Source organism: Glycine max, chromosome 10 (assembly GCF_000004515.6).
Source record: "Glycine max cultivar Williams 82 chromosome 10, Glycine_max_v4.0, whole genome shotgun sequence".
Taxonomy (NCBI): domain Eukaryota; kingdom Viridiplantae; phylum Streptophyta; class Magnoliopsida; order Fabales; family Fabaceae; genus Glycine; species Glycine max.
This window is the reverse complement of record NC_038246.2, coordinates 39,671,527-39,686,385: the sequence shown is the minus strand read 5'-3', so window position 1 is coordinate 39,686,385 and position 14,859 is coordinate 39,671,527. Positions and strand designations below refer to the sequence as shown.

Below are 14,859 nucleotides of genomic sequence, written 5' to 3'. Positions count from 1 at the left end.
ATCATCACCATATTCTTCTTATTCCTCGTCCTCCGTCTATTTCTCTTTAAACAAAAAGAGCTATATGTAAAAGATGATAAGTAGCAAGTTATAAGATCGATTTTATAGTTAAGAAAGAAGAAAAAAAAATAGGCTTAATCTCTTTTATTAATAAAAACTAATAAACTAATAATTAACTGATAAAAAATAACAAGTAGAATTGTAGGAACACATTTTAATGAGGTCGTTAAATAATATACTTTTTCTCTACACTTTGATTTTTCTTCAAATGACCATAATTTGTTTTGGTCACTAGTGAGAGCAATGAGATTGGGCCCAATGTTCAACACTTTGTGGAGTCTTAATCCGAAAACGAAGGAGAGGCTAGTGGATTGCATACCGTCAAGATGAACAAGAGATCTATATTTAGGCCTAGCTAATATGAGGGATTTTGTATGATGGTGAAGGATTTTGTGATAATTCACATGCCCTCGTAGTAAAAAAATATATAGGACTTTATATGTGCATAATTTTAGTTTATAAAGAAAATACAATTTTTGTATTCTTTTCTTTCTTTTATTAGTAGTTTTGAAGAAATTTATTTAGACAAGACCACAACCTTAACTATATTGCATACCAAATTACCGTCACTGGCAATAGATACAAAATCATGGCTACAATTTTGCGATCTAAAGATTAACAAAGATAAACAAGCTAAGTTTACTCGTTTTTTTATATCAGCCAATAAAAAATAGATTAATAAGGATAGACTTAATTAAGTTTTTCATACCTGAAATATAAGTTATTTTTAGATTAATTATTACGTAACATTCATTCTTTTCAACTAAGTATTTGAAAATTTTTCCGTTGAATTTTACAACTCGTCGTTAGTCCCTTTCCGTTGAGTAATGTTGTGACAGACAGAGTGACATGTTATCACGCCTTGTCACTAACACCTTAGCATCGCGTTATCACCTTATTTCCATTGTCCTTCTTCCTTTTCTCCCATTCTTTCCTTCTCCAACGGAAACCACCACTACTGACCACGTTGTGCCACCACTGCCGTCAATCGCCACCACCTACCAAGCTACATAACCATTATTACATTCACTTTTGTCAACTCAGACAAACAAAACAACAATGATGGAAAAGAACCATCTAACATCATATCACCTATCTAGAGAAAAAATAATCAAAATAACCCAACCTAACCCTAAACCCCATTCCCCAATTCAATGTTTTTCCTCTCAAAACCCCACTTCTCTTCGGTTCGTTGCGGCTCCCACGAGCTACGCATATGAATTCGGACCATCCGAACCACTCAAAAGATCACTAAAGCCATGAAACTTGTCATCGCCACACGCGACTTTCATGCCCAAGAGCCCGTCGTCAGAGGCCGCCCCTTCTCCTCGAACCTCACTACAATGCTCAACGACATCTCCCAACGCCTCCAAAATGACGTCGTCTCCACCCCTCTCACCCATGCCAGGTCCGTGAAAATCATTGCACTCGTCGTCACTAGCGACCACTCAAAGGTGGTGAGGGTGGAGTTGTGCACGACGATGTGGTGGTTGGGTCGTTGTTGTTGTGAGCACACAGAGGTGTATCTGGGAGGTGATGGTGTGCACGCGCGATGACTGGGCTTGGACGTGAGTCGTTGCATCTCTGTTGCACTAGTGCCCTCTCGCTTGTGTTGTTGATAATTTTATTGATGATTTTGTTGTTGTTGTTGTCATTGTTGATTAAGAGAAAAGATGGATCAATGAGGTGAATTGCTTTCTATTGGTGGCATGAGGTGAGTTGTTTTCAATTGGATAAGGGGAAAAAAGAGAAGCGGAAAAAGGGGAGAAAGGGAAGAAGGTGATGACGTGATGCTAAGGTGTTAGTAACAAGGCGTGATAACGTGACACTCCGTCTGCCACGTAATCACTTAATGGAAGGGGACTAACAACAGATAGTAAAATAAATCTTAAAATTTTTTTAGGTACTTGGTTGAAAAATAATGAATGTTAAGTAGTAATCTAAAAACGACCTATATTTCATATATGAAAAATTTAATTAAGACATAAGGATATAAAGGGTACCCAAACCTACTTACAAAGACAATGTCTACAAGATCTCCAACCAAATGGTTAAATTATATTTATACACATTAGAATGCATAAATATTTTGTAACCACTTGTTCCATACAACTCCAACAACAATTAACATAAGTAGTGGTGACTTGTATCTCTTAACCAAGTGATATCGCTTCCGACGAATCATATCAATACCACTGCAAAAAAAAACTTATTCCATACAACTTCAGTCAGCTGGAGAGCCACCCACTAAGTGTTTATTTTTAATAATGATATATGAATACCTAATTATTCTATAAAAGTATGTTTTTCAGATATGGATACAAGTATTTTTTTTAAGTAAATATTGATACAAGTATTTGATTTGTTTCTACCATACTACGTACATTTTATTTATTCACACACACATATATATAGTTTAATTTTTATACACGAATCGTATAAAATAATTTTATATTGTCATCCAATTACAAATTATTATTTAAATTATTTTAAGATAATTATTTTAAAAATTAACAAATTTATTATATATGATGAGTTATAATTAAATGAATGTATAAAATAATTTACATATATACTGCGAGTATGTATATATTTTCTAAATCATTCTTAATTGCTAGAACCAAAACATATTATGTATTGATCACTAACAACAACTAGTCGGTGAATAATTAAACACATTGAACTCAATCAAATTTTAAAATAAACACGGTAGTAGACTCTCTTTTTAGTAGACTCTATAAATTATAAATAAACTCGGTAGACTCTCAAATTTACCACCAAGTCAACGAGTTAGCAAGTTAAAAAAATTAAACCAAAATGTAAGTCATTTTGGGTTATTTTTTATCTGTTTAATATTCAATATACCTTCATTTAGTGTGTTGTTCTCGAATAAAAAAATTATTACAATTACTAACATCAAATCCTTGTTCTCTAATGACATCAAATCCTCGATGAGAATGATCTACCACTATTATAACATTTGTAAGTTATTATCTAGTAGTGATACATTACTAGACTTGATTATTTAAGTATTGTGAAATTTATTATTTATTATTTTGTTTTATCATAGTGTTGAAATTTTTAATTAATATGTTATTTATATATATATCTTGTTATTATTTTTATACGAAATGAACTCTTATGAGTTTACAAATTAAGTTTACTAGTCGAGTATATGAAACTCTCACAAATTTACATAAACTCTTAACTCTAAGTACAACCACTTTACTCAGATGAACATTTAATATAAACATAATCAAGCATAAAGAAATATAATCATGTGGCCATAATACTGTTCGTTAATTTCTTTTCATTACGTTAGTTTCTTATTTTTATAGCTATTGAATATTATAAAAATTTTATTGTTGAACGATTCTAACATTTTTTTTGCCTATATTAGAAATTAAGACTATTTTTTAACCCATTGAATCAAAAACTAATCCCGCTCACGTATATAGTTATCGTTAATCAGGGAATTTTACACACAGATAAAGCAAACACGAATTAACAATTCTAACTTTAAGAATATTGATAATAGAGTATATTATTTGGACATTTAAAAGCATGGAACACTATACTTAATCCTCCTGTGAAATTAAGAAAGAAAGAAAACCAGCATTGGACCTCTAATGATATATTTACAATAATTTTGTAAATTTTTTAATCTTTCGTCATCATACTCATTTCATGGTAGTTAATATTTTCTTCTTTTTTTCTCTTATCCCTCTTCTACATTAAATTGTTATATAAATATTTTGGACAACTAGAATAATTTCAACAACTAATCCATCCATTAATTTCTTTTTTATTCGGATAATAAAATATATTATTCGAATAAAAAAAGTTAATGGTGAATTAAAGGTTAAAAATTATCTACCATGTCCAAATAAAAAATAATTTAATCAATGGATTAGTCATTAAAATTTTTAAAATAAGCAGAAGTAATCAATCAAGCAGCTACAAAGAATAATAAAAATAATTTCGGCATGGAAATATATGCCCATTGACAACTATCAATTGAAATATGTGTAGTACCATTCATTTGAAACAATGATGTCATGTCATAACTCTTTATGTACTGTAAAACATAATCTTGATTGAACCACCATCTTTCGGTAACCAAATGTTTACCCAATAATACTAGGAAAAAAGCTAAAAAAGAACTTTTAACTTAACAATTAATTTAATCAAATTTAATTTATACATATATTTATTAAAAAAAATAATTTTGCTGAGAATTACTTTTAAGATAATTGATCATTTCTTTTTGTATGGGTTCTAACTTTCTAAGCGTGCAATCATTTTGTACGGATTGTAATTTTGTAAGCATGTGCCACACTTAAATGGAAAAATTAGATTTTTCTAGGCATATTTCTTCCTTTGGTTCACAAAAATTACACGTAACAATCACTTAAGCATGATTGAAGAATAATTAGAAATTCATTTGAGAAGAATTAGGAGAATTCTATTGCATGATTTTAATCATAACCCATAATTGCTTGAGTTCTCTGACGGCTAATTAACCACAATTCCTTCAATTTTTTGAAAAATCTAAATGATTTAGTTTTATGTAAATTAAATTATATGAGAACACAACTTATCGTTAGAATATTATATTTAAATTTCTAGAGTCCATGATATTACTACTTAAAGTCTACTTTCTAGTAACAAACATTATTTATGCACGTCAACATGCATATGAACATATAAAATATTTTATTTACACAATAAAATTATTTAAAAATTTATATAACTCTCTATATATATTACATTATATAATTTATTTCTTACTTATTTCTCTGGTATTTTTTTTTAAAATGTGTATAATTTTGTTGTGTAAATACATTTATTTCTGAAACTTTATTGCAAGAAAACTTATGGTAAGTTATTAATTAAAGCACAATTGGTCATATTGTATTAATAAATTCATACAAAACAAACTCGTTTTTCTCATTTCTTTAAAATTTTAAGGATGTGGCACCTAGCACTTGAGTACAAAATTCATTATTACTGGGGGGTGATAAAGTTATCCAGAATAGTAAAATTTAAATTGTCTTCATTATTAGAGATAAAAACTTATCTTGGCTGGACTTTAGCTTTGAGTACCTAAACTTTGTATACTTGGACGAAAAAGACTGATGTTTTTTTAACCTTAGCTTTTATTAGTTGTTGTTCAAGTCCCTAGCTAAAAAAGTGAAGAATGTCCCAAAGAATGTTTTGCTTCCTCTTCCTTTATTTTTTTCACAGGGTCAATGTCTTCCCCATTAAAACAAATATGAAACCATCAATTGATTCTCTCACTAAAATAAAATAAAATAGAATATATATGAAAATAACACTTACACCGGAATAGAAATATTAATAGTTCTCATTCCTCAAACTAGCTATAGCTGTCGGTGCTCGCCAAATTCTAAGTTCTTTCAAATATACACAATCAATTTATATGCTATATTAAAGATAGCCAGCATCAACCAAAAAACAAAAATACAAAAAAGAGGTGGTACACTTCTTATTATGTGAATCAATGAATTAAAACTGATCAAAATCCAAAGAAGGTACCTGCTGTTGCTGAACACTGAAACCACTACCAGACCCCACCTGCGAAGAAGACTCATGAGCTTGTGTTGTTTGATCTGGTTTTACTTGCTCGGGATTCTGATCAGGTGGAGTATTATTCAAGTGGCTTTCAGATTGTAGAACGAGTTTTCCTTGATTGTAGAGACTGCTCAACTGATGAAAGTAGGGACAAGTTCTTGAGTCAAGGGACCTCTTCTTAGTAATATCCTTGGTTTTCCTGAAGTACTTGTTTATGTTCTCCCACTTCTCTTTGCACCTCTTTGCACTCCTCTTGTATCTCAACTCCGACATCCCTTGTGAGATTCTCTCCCACAGAGGGACCTTGTTGTTCCCTTCCTTCTCCTCATTGTTGTTGTTGTTGTTCACACTGGTGCACCTCAGGTTTATGAGTGCCAACACTTCATCCTTTGGCCACCTTCTCCCAACATCGTCTTTCTCATTTGATGAGGACCCCTTATTCAAAATCGAATTTTTCTCTACTGGAATATTATTATTAATATGATTATTATTCTGGCTATTTAGAGAACAAGAACTAGGGTTCTGGGGAGGAGCTGGAGCTGGAGTTGAAGTAGAAGAAGTAGAAGGAATCAGTGTGTCTTGTGCAACACTTAAAGTAGGGTTTTCTGTTTGTGAAGGATTAGGGTTTTGTGAAATGTGGGTGTTTACCTTCTTGAGGGTGTGGCTTGCAGGGGACGAAGTAGTGGCTGAGAATTTGTTCAGGATTTGGATAATTTTGGCTTGTCTATCACCTGCAACAGCCTGCTCACGTGCCATCATCTCAAGCTCCTTGTTCATCTTCTCCATCTCTTGCTTCTTCCAAGCTTCCTCTCTGGTGAACTTCTCTTCATCTCTCTTCATCATGTCCTCAAGGAGCTTGTTGTGCATCTCTTCTTGCTGAGTCATCATCTTGTGCACAATGCTCTCGCAAAAACCCTTGAACATCTCAAACCTATCAGACCTCTTCCTCTTGCGGTCCTTTGTGATCTTTTCCACCGCAAGTGCCTCGTCGCTTTGTATTTTTGTCACCGATGCGTCAACAATAACGTTTCTCGAATCCCCTTCTTCCTCTTCCAATTCTAATGCATGGTGGTCCATCCTGCCTTGTTTCTGCAGTGGTGGCTGAGTCATCTTTTCAAGATGATCACCACTACTCCCTTGTTGGTGATAAAGTTGTTCAAGCTCACTAAGAAACCGATAATTGCTGGTACTATTATTGTTATTCTTGGCGTAATTGATGTTGTTGTTGAAATATCTACTCTCTTCTTCAAACTTCTCCTTGCACTTCTCTGCACTCCTCTTATATCCAAGCTCTGCTAGTTTCCTGCGCCCAAACCATAAATTATATAAATCCAAAATAAAAAAAAACACAACCATGGAATGAAAGCATCTATTAGCACCTTTGTCTTCAACACGTAATACTTCCCTTCCTTCCTCTTGGGTTGTGTGTTTTTGTGTGTGTGTGTGTGTGTCAAGGTGTCAGTGTGTTAGCTAAAGTGTAGGTGCACGTGTGCGTTTGTCTACCACATGAAGTTTTTAAGCATACGATGCAACCACACTGATCAAACACAACACAAAGTGCAGCTCATAATTGTTTTTCTGATAACGAATTTATTGCGTTGATTTTTTTGGATGATCGTTGTTTAGAAAAAAAAGAAAAAAAAAGTTAAGGGCACGCAATAACAGTAAAAAAAATTAAGATTGAATTAAGTTAATTACCTTGAGACATGTTCCCAAGTGAGTTCTGGGAACCAACTTTCCATGCTAGATCTGATCCTCAAGAGGGTAAGCACTTCATCGGTAGTCCAGGGATCAATTAGTTCAGGAAGTTGTTGCCTTTGATCTCTTTGGATTTCGAAGTTCATTGGGACGGTGGTTGTGTTTTCTTCCTTCTCTTCATCTTTGTGGTGTAATGGGTGCAAGAGGTTGTTGGGTTGGAGTGGCAATTGATGAGAAGGGTTGTTATAAGGATCAAAATTGGAAGGGAAGGTGGTATTGGGGGTTCCTGAAGCATGGAGAGGGAAAGGTAAGTGAAGAGGTTGTGAGGTCCTTGGAGTTATGAATTGGTGGAACTGGTCTGGTACTCCATCGAACATGTTTGTGTTTTCTGTTAACACTTCTGTCTTCTTTACCCTCTTCTTTCCTGTGCTCACTGTAAATTAAAATCAGCAAAATGCTACAAGCAAGCACCTTACAAACCACGCACCAACCTCTCTCTCTCTCTCTGATTTCTGTCTTTCTCTCTCTCACATTTATCAAAGAATTTGTCCTTGCATGGAAGGGAAAAGATAGCCCACCACCACACCCTTTTAGAAGAAAGTGAACTCACGCCCCTAGCTAACAAATAATATATTCTATTTAATAATAAAACGAGAAGATTGTTAGCAACAACAAAAATTTATATATGATATGCATACAATTTTTTTAATTTATCAGAAAAAATAATAACTTCAATTATATATCATATAAAGTTAATTGAGATCACATAGTTTCATATTACTCAATAAATTTTTTTCTGATACACACTTTATATTTAGTTAAAATTTATTATTTTTGATAAATTTTAACTAATAATAGATTGAATAAATGTTTAAATTAAGACAAAAATAATTATACACCGAGGGTAATTTTTTTTACACAGATATTTAATTATAATTTATTATATATGATAAATTAATTAACATTTAAAATAATTATCTTAAAAAAATTTAAACAATAATTTATAATGACAATATAAAATAATTTTAAATTATCAAAAACATAATTGTTAAACTCTTAGACTAATGGATTGGTAATTAACATTTCTTAAATGAAGATGTGGCTTCCTTGAACAAGTCAATCAAATCACGTTACAAATAAAAAAGGCACATTGAGTGCTTTTTAGCTCTTTTCCTATTTCCAAATAAAATTCCAAAGTCATCTTTATCAAGCATCGTAATTCCTTCTGGTGAAAAAAAACTTTAAGTAGCCGGGATATATGAGTGTCACCCTCATCACAAATCAGATATGCTTTAGGAGAGAATAATTGGCGCCAGTATATACATCACAAAGGATAAGTGAATCCATAAAACAAGACGATTGTGTGCGTGATGGTGTTACCGGTTTGTATTTAATGGGGAAATGAATGCAATTGCTTCAACAAGAGGGAAAGAAAGAAAGGAAGAAAGGAAGAAAAGAAGGGGTGGTCTATTATATCATGTCATGCATGATTGGAGACTGAAGAGGACGCGCTTGTGGAAAGCGTGTGGTAGGGAGAGGACTGAGGTGGAAAATGATACTTGGAAAAAAGAAAGAAAGAAATAAATAGTTTTGGTTGTCACTGGGCCATTCGAATCCTATGCAGTAGCTGATGCTCATGATGGTGTAATTAACGGCATCAGGATGGCAGGACACGTGAAAACATGCAGAGGCTGGGACCAATTATTTAAGGATGGGAATCTTCACATGGTACAGAGGATACAGTGCTATAGTACACAGCTTCACCACAGTGCAGTGTGTGTGAGTCATGGATTCATGCATTGCCCTCTCTATACTACTATATCATCAAGAAGCCAAAATATATCATTTCAATTTGTTGATGGTTATGTTGGGCCTACTATTACATGTATAGTTTGGATCTATGAACACCAACAATAAGAATATTCCCCCCACCTTCAACGATTTACTTTCCCCTTTCTGCGACCTTGTTGCATCTTTAAGACTCCCCTTATGACCATCACCATGCACTATTTTCCCCCCCCTCCTTCCTTTGGTTGGTTCGTTTCATTAAGATTTGCACCAACACATAAAGAATATGTAATAAACTTTGGTATTTGCACCTACACATAATGGAAATAAAGAAAGGAAAAAAAAAAAAGAATGAGCAACTTAATTATAATAATGTTGCACCCCGACATATATATTATTGAAAGCGTTGTACATGTGATTGCTGGAATATTGAGGGTGAAATTAAGGTTAAACATGATTAAGAAGAAAAAATTAAAAGGAAAGAAAAAAAACAAACTTTCGGATTTGGGAGGAAGGAGGTGAGCTAAATAAGAAAGGGGTGGGGTAAGTGGTTAACCAGCTTGCGATGAGTTGTGGAAAGAGATATGTCATAACTCGCAACTTCTTCTCATTGCATTGGCTCAATCTTGGCCCTTGGTACCTGTCTACCTGCCAGTTTTTCCCTTACTTTTTGAGTTTTGACCTATTTGACTGAAAATGGCTGCAAGTTGTACCAATAGTTCATAGCAGTGAGGGGCTTGGATGTGCATTCATTTTTGTTAAAAGGGTCTCTCTTTCTCTCTCTCTCTTTTAATTATGCACCCAGTCTTAAAGTTTTGGTTCCATGTGGATGTGGGTTTGTCTTCTCTTTCAAACCTTCAATTTTATCTCACAATTGATTATTAAAAGGTGGCGGAATTTATAGGCCGAACTTGCATGAACATACCCAAAGCTAAAATAAATGGGTCGTATTTATGGGCCTGTTTTATTTTTGCCAAGTACTAGTGGATAATATAATAACTGAGTAGTAAGTACACTGTCATGGGTCTTGGATCGCTGATACACCCTAGGCCGTAAATTACAACTTTACTGGTTTGGTAGGAAGAGTAAGTACAATGCCAATTCTAGTGTCCAACCTCAAGTCCAACTTCTTTTCATATCTACTTCGTAACTGCAATCCGCAAAAAGAAGAAGAATGAATTTCAAATTGTTTTTTTTTCTATGCTGAGGAAGTGTTTTTGCTTATATTATTTTAAGTTTCTATAAATAAAAATGAGATTAATACGCATACACTATCAAAAGGATTTTACACACAGCCAATCACATCCGTCAATAAATGTAAAGGATAATCCATTTTCACACTTCATTTCATATCTCAATATTTAAGATGAGACTACGTAGGAAATTTTAAATTAAAAATACTTTTTAAGTTTGAGTATTTATCATACACATATATTTTTTATTATAAATATTTAACTTTAAAGTAATTGTTAGAATGTCACTGTGTCCTGAAACTAACATATAATAATCATGCAACCACATTTGCTTGTTAAGTGTTACTAAGAGTTGACCTGGAATGATAGAGAATTTATTAAATAAAAATGCAACCACATTTGCTGAAAGCTCCTTTAAACATCTTGTTTTTCAATGCACAAGGAAATTCTTCAATCTTCAATGGATATATTTTTTGTTTACCCTTTGTCTTTGGTTGAATTTGGTTTATTTGTAAGGTTATTTGTTTTAATTATTATAATAATTTAATGTGTATTTATTTATTATTAATTAATTTTTTGGTAATCATGAGATTGTTATCAAATGTTCATTATCTTTGTTAAAAGTTTATCTAGGCTAAGGAATCTTATTCAATAAAATCTTTCAATTTAATCATATTTTTTATTCATTCGTAAGATTCAAATATATTATATCTAATTTAAGAAATCTAAGATAAATTTCACACAAACCAATGTTATGTTGTTGTTTATATGTATTATTTATGATGATTAATTAATAAATACTTACTTGTATTTTAATTAATAAATTTTTGAAATTTTTATGGATTTACAATTAAAAGACAATAGTTTTAATAAAAAAAATTGTAATGAAAAAAAGTAACTTAACTTTACTTATAAAATAATAAAAATATGATAACAAATTATTTGAACTTTAATAAATGCATTTTTTATTTCATTTTATTCCTCAATAACAATAATTGCATGAAATTATAGGTTTATATATTTATAAATCATTCAACATATTTCCATTTGTTAAACAAATGCTTTTGAGGCATAGATAAACAATTTTCAAATGGAACGATAACCCAGATATTATCGAGTAAGATGCAACTTATTTCACTTTTTCCTATATGATTATTAAACAAGTTTAAGTCATATCAATAAATAGGAAGGGAGGTAATTGAGTGTGTTTCAAAAAGTATTTTAGTTAAATTATAGATTTTTTTATCGTCTGAAAAATTTATTTAGTTATTTAGTAAATGAATATTTTTTAATATTTTCTAGTATTTTTATAAAAATATTATTTGAAATAATATTTTTTTAAATATTAATTTTTAACTTTTTTTATATTTATTCCCTTTTTTCCTTAAAAATTTATTAGATTTTAGTATCAAGACTAAAACAACTAAAACTTATAACAAGTTTTGTAAGCTTTAGACAAAAAAAAAAAAAAAAACATATTTCTTTTAGTTTTTATATATAAAAAAAAAAAGATAATTGCTATTTCTATTCCGCTTTTATACTTTTACACTTTCCCTTTCTTTTATTTTGGTTTTTTTTCCTCCAAACTACCCTTTGAACACACTCTTCGTCAACGTAACCAAACCTCTCCTCTAAAATGCTAAAATCAAACATAAACACCAATTAATTCGACCATATTCAACAACAAAAACCAGAACTCCATAATTCATTGGAGCAATAACCTTATACCTATAACAAAAATAATAGTGCTAAACTTGAACAGTTATGTGAATATAGCAGTGAAATTCGCGATTGGATCTCTCAAATTATCGTACTCATCCCTAAACCTCATAATCCTCAAATGCTCTTCGGTTGTCAAAATACCAAAGTGAACCAAAATCGCCACAACCACCGCAAAGAGGAAGTGAATCCAGAGAACTAATCATCCAAGACAGCGAGAGGAGCACGACGCACCTTCAACCTTCGATGAGCAGGAACTGCGTCGACACTGCAGTGGAGTGGCTGGAGATTTTGCGGCCGATGGGTTACTATACAAAGTGTTTTACCGAAGAAGAAGGATAGAGAGAATTACGACGATAATTTGGGGGAAATCTGAAAGAAAAAGTAAAAGGGGGGAAAATAGCAACTGTCAACAAAAAATGTCCTATTTATTAGAAAAAGTTGACAATAAATTCAATTTATAATTTTTTAATTTTTGTATGTTTTATTTATCCTTGGATTGGTCTCATTTTTAATCTTGTGTTTAAAGTAAAATTTTATCATTTTAATTTTTTTTACCTATGATATGATTTTCTTATTTTTTTTATTATATATGATGATAATAATAGTGATATATAATAAGTATATGTGGGTTTTTTTTATATTTTACAAATAAAACTATAATAGTTTAAAATTAATTTAGTAATAAAGTTATAAATAATAGAAAATATATTTTATCAAGAGAATTAAATTTAAATTTCATAAAAATATTACATAAATATGTCTATTTATGTAATTTTATATTTTTTTGTTAAAAAATTAAACAAATAATTTATCAAAATAAGATAATTTTTTAATTTTCAGTTAATTGTTTAGCTCCCAACTAATTTTTCAACTTTTATGAAGCATATTCAATGATTTTTTTATGATTAAAAAATATAGGGGAGGATAATATATATTAAACATAAAGTGTAATATTTTTTCAAATAGAAGAATTTTTTAAATATCAATATCTTTTTAACAACTGTGTACAAAATCTGACTTTAATACTCCCTTCTTATCTATAAGTGTAAAAGATAATGGCATATATATGTTTTACAAAATACAACCATGATGCAATGAATAATAATAAAAAAATATGTTTGAATATCTTCATCTGTTTTTTTTTTTGAAGAAAAATATCTTCATCCTAGATAACTGTAATATTAAAACAATCAGAATATTTTCATCTTAGAAATTGGTTTGCGAAATATTCCCATCATATGCATTATACTCTTTAGAATTATAGGAATAAAACTTGCACGAGTTACACGAAATATAATACGAAAGGGTGATATTTTTAAAAAATAAAACTCAATTAATAAAGGTTGTGATTTGATATAAATCATGGTTTGTTACTTTTGCACGAAAAAACTTTGATTTTTTTAATGTAAATACACCTTATCTTTTCAGCTTTTTCTCAATCTACACTACTTTACAATTTAATTTCTAATATATATTACTTGAGACTTTTTCTTTCCTTTTTTATTTTTTTAATTTAAAATATTATAAAATATAAATATTATATTATATAATTTTTTAATTGGTTTTAAAATTATTTATTTATTAAATTAAATTTTATAATTTTGTTTTTTATTTTTTTAAAGAAAATGATATTATTAAATATAATTATTTTTGTTTTATTATTTAATTTACTTAATATATTTTTTAGGTGAATATTTTTATTTAAAATCTGAATTTTCTAATATAATTATATTACTAAATATAATTACTTTGTTTATGTCATTAGATTTGACTAAAAATGAAAAAAAATTGTTTAACAATTTATTTATAGAAGAATATTATATTGCATTATCAATAAAATACTTAAACAATTTTACTTTGACTAAGGAAAAATTTAAGATGGATACATATATTAAGACAATTGTTTCTATGTTATGACCATGTTGTCGATAAATTTTACAATTTTTTCTACCTTTCTGTTCATTTTCGTTCGTCCAGTAGGAGTAGGAATACGAGTTGAAACAGGACGATTCTTTACCGTCTTTTTTCTCCTTGGATTAGGATCCCCTGAACTCGTTCATATTTTTGCAACATTCATTCGGGTGTGACAGCAAAAAATAATTACTGATTAAATATCTTTAAAAATATTTTTAATATATTTTTATTATTAAAAATAGCTCATATTTATCTTTTGGATATTTTAATCTTTTCTTTTTATATCTGCAAGCCATAAATAATAAAAATATCAATTTTTATCACTTAAGCAGAAAAAATAACTGTTAAATAAATATTTTTAAATATATTTTCAATATATTTTTATTTAAAGATATTTTCAATAAATTTTTTTAAAGATATTTTCAATATAACAGTTACTACTCTTTGAAATTTTATGTTTATTGTATAAGATAAATGTATCAATTAATTTTTTACTATATTTTTTAGTTTATTTTAATACTACTAATTAATTTTCTTATTTTTTTTAATTAATGAACATAAAAAAATATTAACAACACATAAATTTAACTATAAAAGTACATACGAAATAACTAAAAAATTATACTCTAATTGTATTCAATTTTTTTATTTTTCTTTATCGGTATATTTTCTTTAAAAAAATAAAAAACAAAATTATAAAATTTAATTTAATAAATAAGTAATTTTAAAACCAATTAAAAAAATCATATAATATAATGTTTATATTTTATAATATTTTAAATTATTTTTTTTAAAAAAAGAGAAAAAGTCTTAAATAGTGTATATTAAGAATTAATTTACAAAGTAGTGTAGATTGGAAAAAAGTAAAAAAAAGAAGGTGTAATTATGA

The 14,859-nt window shown here is 29.7% G+C and overlaps 1 protein-coding gene across 1 annotated transcript; it reads right to left on the bottom strand.

Annotated features, from left to right (window-relative positions):
- Positions 1-5,589: 5,589 nt before the first annotated feature.
- Positions 5,590-7,730, bottom strand: GT-2B (trihelix transcription factor). The gene is given in 2 exon segments (NM_001249714.1): positions 5,590-6,958; positions 7,354-7,730. Coding segments are annotated over 2 exon segments (1,746 nt in total).
- Between the last annotated feature and the right edge of the window lie 7,129 nt (positions 7,731-14,859).